The sequence below is a fragment of the Nansenia antarctica genome (assembly GCF_963989245.1).
Source record: "Nansenia antarctica genome assembly, chromosome: 3".
Classification (NCBI taxonomy): domain Eukaryota; kingdom Metazoa; phylum Chordata; class Actinopteri; order Argentiniformes; family Microstomatidae; genus Nansenia; species Nansenia antarctica.
Window position 1 is genome coordinate 29,675,682 of NC_137688.1, and position 12,500 is coordinate 29,688,181.

Genomic DNA, 12,500 nt, shown 5'->3' on the forward strand with positions numbered 1-12,500 from the left:
TGCTAGTTTAGACCGCTTCCTCTCCATCCACGCCTCCTCCCAAAACCCCAGCTTAGCTAGCTGATACACAGATGCACTCTCAAAACAATGCTGTTAACGTGGGAGGAAGTCTCCGGGCCCTTCCCTGTGCTTGTGGGGGACGGTGAAGCAGCGCAGAGGAATGCTCCTCTCATTAGTACAGTGAGATAGGGGCTGGGGAGAGAGCTGGGGCGTGGGGGAGAGGAATGGGGTGTGGGAATGAATGAATGAATGGTCTTTATTGTCATTGATATAGTACAGGTACCAAACAACGAAATTTGGGAGGGCTGGGGTGTGGGAAAGAGGACTAGGGGTGGGGTGGGGAGATGGGTGGGTGTGTGAGGCCACTTCTAAAAGGGGTAGTGTGGGGTGAGGTGAGTTCAGGTGGTGGGGGAGAGGACTAGGGTTAGGGGGGGTGTATTAGGGGGGGGGGTTGTGTCAGGGGGAGCCAGGTGGGAGGTGCCAGCAGGTCTTGTGTGACCCTGGCCGTCCAAAGCCAGTGGAGCTCCCGAGCCCCAGTCACGCAATCAGTGTGGATATAAGCCTGCCAAGCTAGCACTTCACCACTGAACTAGGTCAGTGGCAGGCAGGAGGGGGGGGGAGGGGACAAGAGGGAGGGAGGGAGGAGAGAAGGGGATTCTGTTCACCTGCAATGCTGGTGCTTACTGCTGGTGCTTACTGCTGGTCTTACTGCGTACCGGTGAGCAAGCTGTTGTGCCGGGCCAACGAGTGCCGCCACCAGTCCCTGAATTTTTTGGGTGTGGGGAGGGCTGAGGGAGAGGGGGGGGCTGGGGGGGTGAGGAGGGCTGAGGGTGAGGGGGGGGGGGGGAGTGAGCCAGGCCATCAATGGGAGCCCTCCTCTCGTTTGTCCTCTGTTTCCCCCTCCCCGAGCGCCCCGGTGTGGCGGAACAGTGTGCTGCTTTTGTTGCCGTGGGAATGGCGGGTACGGTACAGCACCCAGGGGGGGCCCTGAGGACTACTAGGAGTCTTCTCCCATCCCCGTGTGTGTGTGTGTGTGTGTGTGTCCTCCCTCTCTATCTGTCTGTGTGTGTGTGTGTGTGTGTGTGTGTGTGTGTGTGCACTGCAGTGGAAAAACTTTCTCACAGGTGTGCAGGTGGCGGCTTGCACCCCTATGACTCACGTCGGGGCGCTGGTGGTTGCCCCCGGCAACCTGGACACCCTCCCCACGGCCCTCGGCGGTGTGTTTACCCGCAGGCGCGGGTTTTAGTTTTTTTTCCGCGCGGGCCAGCGGGTTTCTGCAGCGCATCACGCCCTCCGCCTGCCCCTCCCTCCCCACACAACCCACGCTCACTATTGGTTTTGTGCGTGTGTGCGTGTCTGTGAGTGGTGCGTGTGTGTGTGAGTGTGTGTGTATGTGAGTGTGTGTGTGCGTGAGTGTGTGAGTGTGTGTGCGTGCGTCTGCGTGTGTATATGAGTTTGCGTGTGTGTGCGTGCTTGTGTGTGTGAGAGTGTGTGTGTGAGTGTGTGCGTGTGTGTGTGTGTGAGTGTGCGTGTGCGTGTGTGTGCGTGTGTGCGAGTGAGCACCAGGGATCCGTGAAAGGTCATCATGTTAATAACACAGCTCATAAAATCCCGGGCTTACGCCAGGAGTCGGATCTTTGACGACGAAGACGATGACGATGATGACGATGATGACGGTGATGACGGTTTGGACGGCGGTCTACCACCATAAGGAGGGTCAGTCAGACCCACGGTCTTTTGGTTCCAGAGCCTCAGGCCGGTGAAGGGCCGTGGGGGGGAACATCTGGACGGTGGGGGGGGGGGGCGTGTGACACTGTGAGACGGGGGGTGGTGGCTCCGGCCCAGCGACCAGCGTGACTCTCTCTATCTTTAGCCCCGGCGGCACTCGTCATTCCCCACAGAGCCTGTTAGATTATCCCCCCGGCATCGTGCACTTCACGGGGGGTCGCGTGTTACACAACCTGACAAGCACGTCATTCCCATATGCCCCCAAAACGGTGGCACAGCGCCATCTCTATTTATACTTTTTATACACCTTTCATCTGTCTGAGCAGAAAACAATGAGGATTAAAGAGCTAAGAATACAACTGCCACCCTGCTTCGGTTCAGCTTCGATCTACTGTACTGTAGTGTCCCACTTGACTGTCTGTCTGTCTGTCTGTCGGTCTGTCTGTCGATCTAGTATGCCTGGGCTGTTTCAACAGCGTTGTTTACGGACGGTACATCAACAGCCCTCAGCCATGTTCCCAACGGCCACATGGACACTGTGACAACAGACATGAAAGGTAATTACCAGCCCATCCCCCGGAAACACGCATGTGAGTTCTGACTGGAGGAGGGAGACAAATAACGCCACTAATACGCAGCCAGAGGCAAACAGACTCCAGGTTCTTCTGCCTGCTGCTGGGGGCTGAGGGCTGGCTGCTGCCTGGACACACATGGGAGCTAATAACAGAGCAGGCATTGCCCGAACAGAACAGTGAGGTCTACAGCCTGTCACACCAGAGGACAGGGAGTCAAGTAAACATCCATTATGGCTCTGTAGAACACACGAACACACACATACACACACACAAACACACACGCACAGGTTATTGTTTAATGAGAAGGGTTTATGAGCTGTAGCCTAGCCTAGTGTGTATTGTGAGGCCTTGCCAGTCTGAGCTTGCCCTCTCTCCCCAGGTGCCAGGTCATGTTACCTTGGCGGGGCAGCAGGGAGTTGGCACCAGGCCAGGCGGCGCTATCAACAATCTTGCACTTGGAATCTTCCTTCAACCTTTCCCTAGTTTACAATCTCGCGAGAGTGATAGAGAGAGAGAGAGAGAGAAAGAGAGAGAGAGAGAGAGAGAGAGAGAGAGAGAGAGAGAGAGAGAGAGAGAGAGAGAGAGAGAGAGAGAGAGAGAGAGAGAGAGAGAGAGAGAGAGAGAGAGAGAGGGAGACACCCACGTCTTGCCTCAGCCACTTTTGACCCTGACCATGTCCTTTGGCAGGCTATTTACAGTGCACATGACTTTACTGCAAATAGTGGAGGTCGTTTAGTGTGAGCGGGTCGTCCAACCGCAATGAGGGTTTACTATTGCAGGGTGGGAGGGAGGCGGGGCCAATGCATTTAGCATTAACTGAGTTCAGAGCATTGGGCTTAGTGGGAAATACCTACCTGAAAATAACATCATCCATTTTAACCACCAGTTCAGCAATTCCCCCCCATTCACAACAAAATGGGTTTCATGTCCACTGATCACTGTTGCAGCTTAAACCTGAGGATTTAAATCTACCTCTGTAGGCCTATACTGTAGGCCTACACACAAACAAACATGCAGATAAAGCACACACACACACACACACAGACACACACACAGACACACACACACAAAGTCCCTACTCTCTAACTGCGGATTGTGTGTATCGGCCTAGTAGTTCATGGTGTTTGTTTTGTGCAGCTCTTGGGGCTGTGTGGAGTGTGTTACGCCTATCTGCTTGAGAATGGCTTCATTTACCGAGGCAAGGCTTAGGCTGTGGCAGACTTGGACCATTGCCTGCTCTGACCACTTTTATTTACAACTGACGCCAACTCACCAGAGCCCTCTGGCATTAAATCGTTGTCTAACAAACTTTCGAGGATCTTGCCAGAAAAAAAAAAGGTAAATGAGAAATAGGGAGGCGAAAAAAAAGTCACCTTTCGTAACTGTCGCCCTTGCTGCTTTTGGGGAAATAAATCCCTGGAAAGAAGTTGTGAATAATATATCTGTCCTTAATCCTTAACTTACACACCTGTTGATACCTGAAGCCTTAGAACAAAACTACTCAAATGTGCTACATCATACAATCAACACACACTTATCTATATCCTGATCTCTCAGACAACGGCAATGCAAAACCGGTTTTCCCTTTAGCCATTCAGGGGCGTGGGAGGATGCTGACTATCACCCTGGCCGAGAGCTCCACAGTGTGCAGCGTTTCAATGGACAAAGCAGGTGGCGGTGAATATCATCATGGTAAGGGGGATTGGCAGGGCACACCTGCAACCCAGTTTCCTCCTGCATACTCCGCCTCATTAGACAGTCTGCTCCTGCAAATGGTGAGCTGTCTGAATAGTCATGTGACCTGTCTGAATAGTCATGTGACCAGTCTGAATAGTCATGTGACCTGTCTGAATAGTCATGTGACCTGTCTGAATAGTCATGTGCTCGGTGGGAGAGGGAAGCAAACACCGGTGGAACAGAGGGTAGCGCAGCTGCTGTGGCTAGCGAGCTTCCCGTAGTCATAGATACAATCTTGATATTTGACAGATCCACACACTTTCACCCAGCTACATTTGCTCTTGTGCCTGTGAACGTGTCCCACGGGTATGGGGGGGGCTGAGGCCCCTGATGTACATTTCTAACGAGCGAAAAGGCGCGGCATACGAAATAAACCTGGCGCCGGTGTTGTCAATATCAATACAGTCGTTGTGATGCATACAAAACATCTGCAAAGGTCAATGAAGGACATGCTGTGTCTTCACTGGCTGAGAGAGGCAGAACATGGGGGTTTGTCCCAGTCTAAACCCAGTCTAAACCCAGTCTAAACCCAGTCTAAAACCCAGTCTAAACCCAGTCTAAACCCAGTCTAAACCCAGTTTTCAGGGAAATGATAAGATGACACCGTTGCATGTTAGCGCCACCACTGGCCAGTCACAAGCAGGACAGGCAGTAGGCCTGACACAACAAAACACAACAACAGAAAGCCACGATACCTGGGCTATTGACCTTATTGGGAGACGGGGACCGAATGCCAAGGCTAACCTTTGATGCCAGCGTGTGCAATCAGCAGATGATGGATTACCCCGCGGCATCAATTATTGATATCTAATCACCCCCCCGGTTCACGGTTCCCTCCTGCCGTACAGTGGGGAGCGGCCCAGTGATCCGTGACCGTGCATCCTCCCCCCTCCCAGAGGAGGAGACCGCGTCCCCGGAGAGGATGATGGATCTCTAGAGGCTGCTGGGAGAGGAAACAGCCGTTCCCTTCCTCGCTGGTGACGACCAGGGACGACAGCCGTGCAGTGACGACCAATGACGTAAAGAATAACTCCCAAGTAACACTGCTGCACGTCACACCGTAGACTACATGCAGTACAGACCTTAGGCCTGGTCCTGCAGTGGTCATTTCACAAGGTGTTTGGACACCTTCCACAATGACCCTTAGCCTATAGGCTATATGACGTTTGATAGTGTTTGGTGGAAATGATCCTCCAAGATCAACAAAGTATCCGTTATAAGTACAACATCGATAACTTCAGTGCAATCCATTTAAAACAGAGACAAAGCACCATTAAATACAGTAAAAATCATCTCTATAACCATTTAATTGATTTCCCCAATAACTGTCATATTGATAGGGGTACAGACACAGTAGTGTCACAGTGAATAACCAAACAGACACAAGTGGCTCCGGTCCTGCACTACATATGTTCAGTGTAAATCAGCTTTTAAAAGCCCTGACCAAACATAAAGGGCTGAACACCGCCTCCATCCACAGAGAGAGGGTTGAACACCGCCTCCATCCACAGAGAGAGGGTTGAACACCGCCTCCATCCACAGAGAGAGGGTTGAACACCGCCTCCATCCACAGAGAGAGGGTTGAACACCGCCTCCATCCACAGAGAGAGGGTTGAACACCGCCTCCATCCACAGAGAGAGGGTTGAACACCGCCTCCATCCACAGAGAGAGGGTTGAACACCGCCTCCATCCACAGAGAGAGGGTCGTCCTCCCACCGGGAGATAAAAGCATGTGCTCCAGTTCTACACTTAAAGGGGACAGGTGACTCATGCCTGGATCACGGAAGCTGAACACATAGCACTGCAGTACTTCTCATCACGAGACAGCTCGTGTCCTATAAAACACCAGGAGCTGCAGCCAGAGGACTGCTGAGCAGCAGAGTAGCTCCGGACCGGTGCAGGACAGTATATTGTTTCAATGACTACATCTGGGAACTAAAAACTTCCGTTTGCAATCTGATAGGATCATCGGGATAGATTCGACCACTGAGCCAGGAGTCTTTCAGGACAGCGACTCATTCAGCACCAGAATGAAATGAATCATTGACTGACAGACAGTGCTCCTTTAGGGACATATAGGCTACTCGATTATAGTTATGTGAGATAACTATATATTAACGACATACTATAAACATAAATAATCTCCAATACAATTGCTAGGTGACAATTCATCTTGTATTGGCCTTATACATCTGAATTTGCAATAACAACACATGAGGATCCTAAAGAAAGAAATACATTATGAATAGGATCAATCATTCTGGCGATGGACATTGAAAGAGATACTGGATGGAAAAAGTTAAGAGAATATAGGCTAGGGGCTAAAGAAAATAAACAGGGAGCATAAGACTCGGCATTATCCTTATCGTTCTAAATCTAGAACTATGCTGTTCACACTGGTTTGTGTAGTGGTGGTGGTGGTGGTAAGTAGGACTGATCTTTAGATCCTCTTGACCGGACTAGACTGGAGTAGAGCCGGTGAATGATTAGTCGTGATGTGGGCTGCTGGAGTGGAGAGGCAGTGGCAGGAGTCACATGCCGCTCGGAGGAGGGAGCGTCGCTGGAGCCGCCTCCTCTACTACTACGCACCACAGCAGAGAGCACATGACTGCAGCAACTCCGTGTTCTATAACTCTGGTCACGAGGATAGAGTACTATTACAATGACCAGAGAGCAGCTACCAAGCCATATTAGAACCCCAAATAACGCTGCAGCAATGCGTCCAAAGGCTACATGCTATCAGTCTTCCGATCACAAAGACAAATCCCGATAATATGTTAACATTAATTGCGTCTCATCAATCAACTTCCTTATTTGTGGAAACTTCGGACATACTGTATATAAACTCGAATTAAAATACACACATACTTTTTTTTGTATGCTCAATTCATTTCCTTATGTCAAAAAAAGGTGTGCTTCTTCAATAAAATATATTTTTTCAGGATTGTACAATTATCAAACGGCATATGGGATGTTCACTTGGTAGTTTACATTAGATCTATGCATGTGACTTCAAGTATAAATAGCCCTCAGCTCCTGCACACTCAATGAACCGGCTCATATGCAGTTGAAGAGAAATTATTCGCAATGCAATCATATTATAGGGTATTGTAAAACAAAACAATAAAAGGTCGAATGTGGTCCAAATGAATTTATGGCGCATATAATCCGTATGTATTTGAATCCGGTCAAAATCTTAGTCAATATCAAGTTTTGACGAGCAACTATATACTGATTCGGATGATCATTAAAAAACATATTCATAACGTATCCCCGATCAAACCCGACAGACTCAGACTCAAACACTCTAACACAGACTCGGGGTTTGGATCGGCGGCTGGTTATGCAAACGATTACGAAAAATGTGTCACTTGAAGTTTCTACAGATGCATGGCAACATATCAAGTTCTTCTATCACCCCATTCATCAAGGGTCGTTGATCTCCGAGCAAATGGATGTCATTGGAATTGCTCAACTTTGAACTTGTGAGAGGCGCAACTGTAAGACTTAGAGACTGTAAGACTTAGAGACTGTGTAGGCTACAGGTCTCAGTTGAACAGCCTAGTTACTGTTGCCAACAGGGTTGGCGATACAGTAGCGTTGCCATACAAAAAAGTTGCAATTTGCAAAAGTTGCAAAATTGCAATTATGCATGTAGTTCATTGGCATCAACCAAGACTGAACCAATTATTTGGCTACTATGTTGGATGGTAATGATGAACATGGAAACGGGAGCATTAGGCTATGTAGCTTATGACATAAATGCACCCCCCCCCATACAGTACATACAGTACGCTATACGAACCATTATACACAATACATGAAAAAGTCCGTTTGATTGGATTTCAAAAGCCTTTAAATAAGTTAAGCAAGATACATTGCGAGTAATACCCACCTGCCTGGGATCTATGTATGCAAGGCTACTGTCAAGATTAGTCAAACATAAAACTATAACCATAAACTATAACCTGGATAAAAGAAACGTTTTTAAGACCAATACTGACATTTTTTTAAACGTTACAACACAACATCCTTGTTTCAACAAAATAACTTCACTCATAACTTCCTTTCACCACGTTGTTCGCGAGAATGACATTTCCTTCCAACTCCACGTGAAGCGCACACGTCAAGACAGACGCACCGGCTTGGAGGAGCTGGAGGCTGACAGCCTGAGCATGCATGGAGATGACAGTACTACGGCCGCATCTGTTCATAACATGCAAACATGAGCCCCGCGGCATGTAGCCCCAACCCTGCACACATAGAATATGGGCATCACTTACCTGGCTCCCAGAGTTTTCTGTCAGGTAATTGAAGACAAATGAAGAGAGCTCCTCATCTAACAGTGAAGCGCAGTCCGCCATCTTCTAGAGAATGAGAGCTGAGAAGTCAGAGAGCGGAGTATAGGTCTGCTCACCTGCAATTGCAGCTTATCGCCGGAGGAGGGCGATATCACAGACCGCCTTAGAATACAAATATTATATTACTCAGTAATGATGTGATAACAACAGTTTGATAAGTGAGTTATCTTCCTCTGAAAAGGTGTAACGCAATCGATAAGTTGGCCTATCCTTGAAATAGCACAGCATAGCCTAGATATTGTCATAAAATAGACGTTTTCTTGAGCTGGACTCAAAATGGTCTCAAAATACATGACATGATGATGACTCATTCATACGGCATACTCATATGTTCCGTTTAATACAAAAGGGCTCCGCATATTCTGGCTTACTGAAGACAGAGTTGCTGTTCACACTTGGTATTAAGTGAAATATGTAATTTTGATTTTACACACATTTACACTACATTTGATTGTATTTAGGCCTACACTATAGGCCTAGTGCAGTGTGTGCATACATTAGTTAAATGCATAAGCCCTACAGTTGTCACTACCATCAAGCATCATCTGAGATCTAGCAAGAATTGGAACATAACCGCCTATGTAATGTCATAGCAGAATAAGAAACAGTCACGGTAAGTGCCAACCAATGAAGACCTCAGAATGTTTGCTCATTTCATCTGCCTTTGCCTCCTGATTGTGTATCAGATGGTGTGAGCTCATATCAGGGAGAAGGGTAGGTAGCCCAAGCATTAGGCCCCACCTTCTAGCTGCCATTGTCCCACTTACTGTATTTACATTTCACTACTTAAGTGAATGTCCTAGACTACCACCCTAGGGATAGGCTATCACAACAATGGCTTTGTGCCAAGCATCTCAGGTAGCCATGTCTATTCCAATCATCTTGTCTTGGTCATTGGCTGTAAACACATTTATCACATATAAGTAGGATGTTCCAAATATAACCCACTTGCTGTAGGCTGGTATTAGCGTCCGGTAATCTTAGCCAGGTCCACAGTAAGACAGATGGACCTAGACCACGCATACTGTACTGTATATCATCAATGAATTGGTATTTACACAGAATTGTAACTGCTCTACTTTCATACATCTGTTTGATGTATGGGTGATGCTCTGCATACATTTCAATAGAATAATGTCATATCTCCAGGTAGTGAATTCTCTAGTCCTTTGATGATGTAAGAGAGTTACCAACTCAGTAGAGACGTCACTGTGATCTGGTTGGTTTAGAGATATGCAGCATTCCTCCCCCTACACGTACCATCATGAGTTCACTGACAGTGCATGGGGTACTCATAATGCCCAGGGCTCCATAGCAATGCATAGGAAAGATACAGCAAATAAATCCAAACATTTCACAGATGGCAACAATTAACATAATGATAAAGTTCTGACAACATACAGTATGTAATTGGGTACATCCTCACAGATAGGTATAATGATTTCTCAAAGAAAAATTGCTGTGAAAACCATATTGATGTTGCATGCTGTTGATGATAGCTTTGCATGCTGGTTAGGATGTGGTGATATATTTAGACCCTGACGTAACTGAAACAGGAGACGGTGCTCCTTCCATGAATCACACCAACAACATGGCCAGTGAATGTTATCAAACATAACAGATTTGTCTGCCTCTTCAATGTTTAATGAGTCTCATTGAAGAGGCAGATTTGCAGAGTGAAGTTGCCTCTCACACTCATGGAAAGAAAACCTTTAGTTCCTAAAAAACAAAAAAAAAGGGTTCTTCGGCTGTCCCTGCAGGAGAACCCTTTGAGGAATAATTTCGGGTGCCACTTAGAACCACTGGTTCCACAAAGGGGAAAAAACAGGGTTATTTAAAGGGTTCTCCTGCAGGGTGTGCTGACCCTGGACCAAAGCATGTCACTCTGTGTAAAGGTCAGCCAATCACTCCCACTGGACGAATGTAGGTTAGAGGTCGCCAAGTAAGTAGGTTGGCCATGAGTGGAAACATCTTTGTGATATTTTATATTAGTGGAAATGTTGGTTTGATATATGGCAGTGGAAACGTTGGGGGAATGTCTGGTACAGGTGAGAACATTGGTGTGATGTTTGGTAGAGGAAGACAAATGGGTTTGATTTAGTGGTGATGGCAACATTGGTGTGATTTAGTAGTGGTTGAAGCATTGAGGTGATGGTGAGGTCTGGTACTGGTGGCAATGTTGGTGTGACACCTGGTAGAAACATTGTTGTGGTTTTTATACATTACTGGTGGAAACGTTGTTTGCTGATATCTGCCAGTAGTGGTTTGAAAGTCACTGTGACGTGTGGGAGTGGTGGACATGTTGTTGTGGATGTGAAGGCTAAAGGCTGTTGTCGAGGCTCATCAATCAGTGGAATGCCCCATTTCATCAGTCATACGGCGTTATCACATTGATCTGTCAGGGAGGCCTGGTGTGGGGGGTCAATACAGGGGGCACGTTCACTCAGTGCCAGTTGTGTCAAGGCAACAATCAATGGAATTCACACAATGTTTTCCGAGACAGGGGGGCTTGCACGCCATAGTGGCGTTTTCCCTCAGCCGTAATCAATGGGAATGAAATGAGTGGCAATGAGTGTAGCTTACTTGGAAACGCTATTCCCCGATGTGACACGGGCTGCCCGACACAAGTCACATGACCCCTGACGGTGGTCTGTGGAGGTTGAGTGCTGTAAACACATGTTAGGTGCTCGTCATCATTTGGATCTCATACGTCAAATGCTTTGATCTCCATGCAAATGAATAATAGGAATCAAGGCATCCGGATTCCCCTCAAAACATCTCCTCCAATGTCATACAAGAAGGAGGGGAGGAGGGTATATAGGACATAAGGAAACTAGGAAGGACTTTTGAGTTCCACAGATGCAATCTGATGTGGAGTAGGATAGAGAGGAAATAAAACATTCTCTTTCTTACGGCAACTTTTGACGCCACGTGATTTGATACTATTTTATTACATTAAATGAGTGGGTTTTCTTCTGGCAGTGGATCTCTTCTTGTGTAGAGGGAGATGTATGTACAGTATGCAGAGTAGAAAACACACCATGCAGCTGTCATCCCCTCATAACATCCATTTGTATTCTAGTGTTCTGTCACAGGCTATTCATGTAACATGTAGAATCTATACCATATGATAGAAACCCATCAACCAGACTACCCAAATCATGACCGTGCTCTTAAAAAGTCAATATAAACAATGTTTTAATATTATTAAATCTATTTTATATCTATCTTATTTATAATGGGGTGTCCCACTGAGACCATGGTCTCTTTTCCAGGGAAGCCCTGCTTATGATGACAAATTAGAATTGAGTCTCTTTTGCAACTGAGCATCAACTAGCCCATCTCTCACAGAGAGCTGCAGATTATAGCGGCAGATGGATATCTCTCTCCATCGAAGCATGTGTAATTTAAATCAACTGAGTGTGTGTATGTGTGTGTGTGTGTGTGTGTGTGTGTGTGTGTGTGTGTGTGTGTGTGTGTGTGTGTGTGTGTGTGGGGGGGGGGGGGGGGTAGCTTAACACGCAATATAGGCTAACGTGTGTAGCACCGAGATATGATGCATGCGTGCTACATAGGACTCCCAAGCTCTCTCAAGCACTGAGCATCACACCTCCAGCAGAACAGCGCTGGCATTGGAGGGAAAGGCGGGGGGACTCGGCAGATATGCAAAGCATTTGGAGCCCAGCGCCTTGTGATTGGCTAAGCCCAGTCCTCTTGTATCTGAGTGGAGAGGGGGAAGGAGAGAGAGAGAGAGAGAGAGAGAGAGAGAGAGAGAGAGAGAGAGAGAGAGAGAGAGAGAGAGAGAGAGAGAGATGAGAGAGAGAGAGAGAGAGAGAGAGAGAGAGATGAGAGAGTGAGTGAGTCAGTGAGCTTGCTAGAGCTGTGCTGTGCTGTAGCGACGACCCAGTACCCCTGGCCAACACGTGCCTCTTTGGTCACATGACTCCCTCCTCACTAGGCTAGCAGCTCGGCCTGTGCAGGGGCTCTCTCTCTCTCTCTCTCTCTCTCTCTCTCTCTCTCTCTCTCTCTCTCTCTCTCTCTCTCTCTCTCTCTCTCTCTCTCTCTCTCTCTCTCTCACTTTTATTGTCGTGCCGGTTA

At 47.5% G+C, this 12,500-nt stretch overlaps 1 protein-coding gene across 1 annotated transcript in view; it reads right to left on the minus strand.

Annotated features, from left to right (window-relative positions):
• The window catches only part of ppargc1b (peroxisome proliferator-activated receptor gamma, coactivator 1 beta), a gene marked incomplete at its 5' end in the record, with an annotated part of 42,076 nt that extends 33,671 nt beyond the window's left edge, over positions 1–8,405 (minus strand). The window contains 1 exon segment of the mRNA XM_080527851.1: positions 8,325–8,405. Coding sequence (XP_080383977.1) covers positions 8,325–8,405 — 81 coding nt within the window.
• Positions 8,406–12,500: the final 4,095 nt, after the last annotated feature.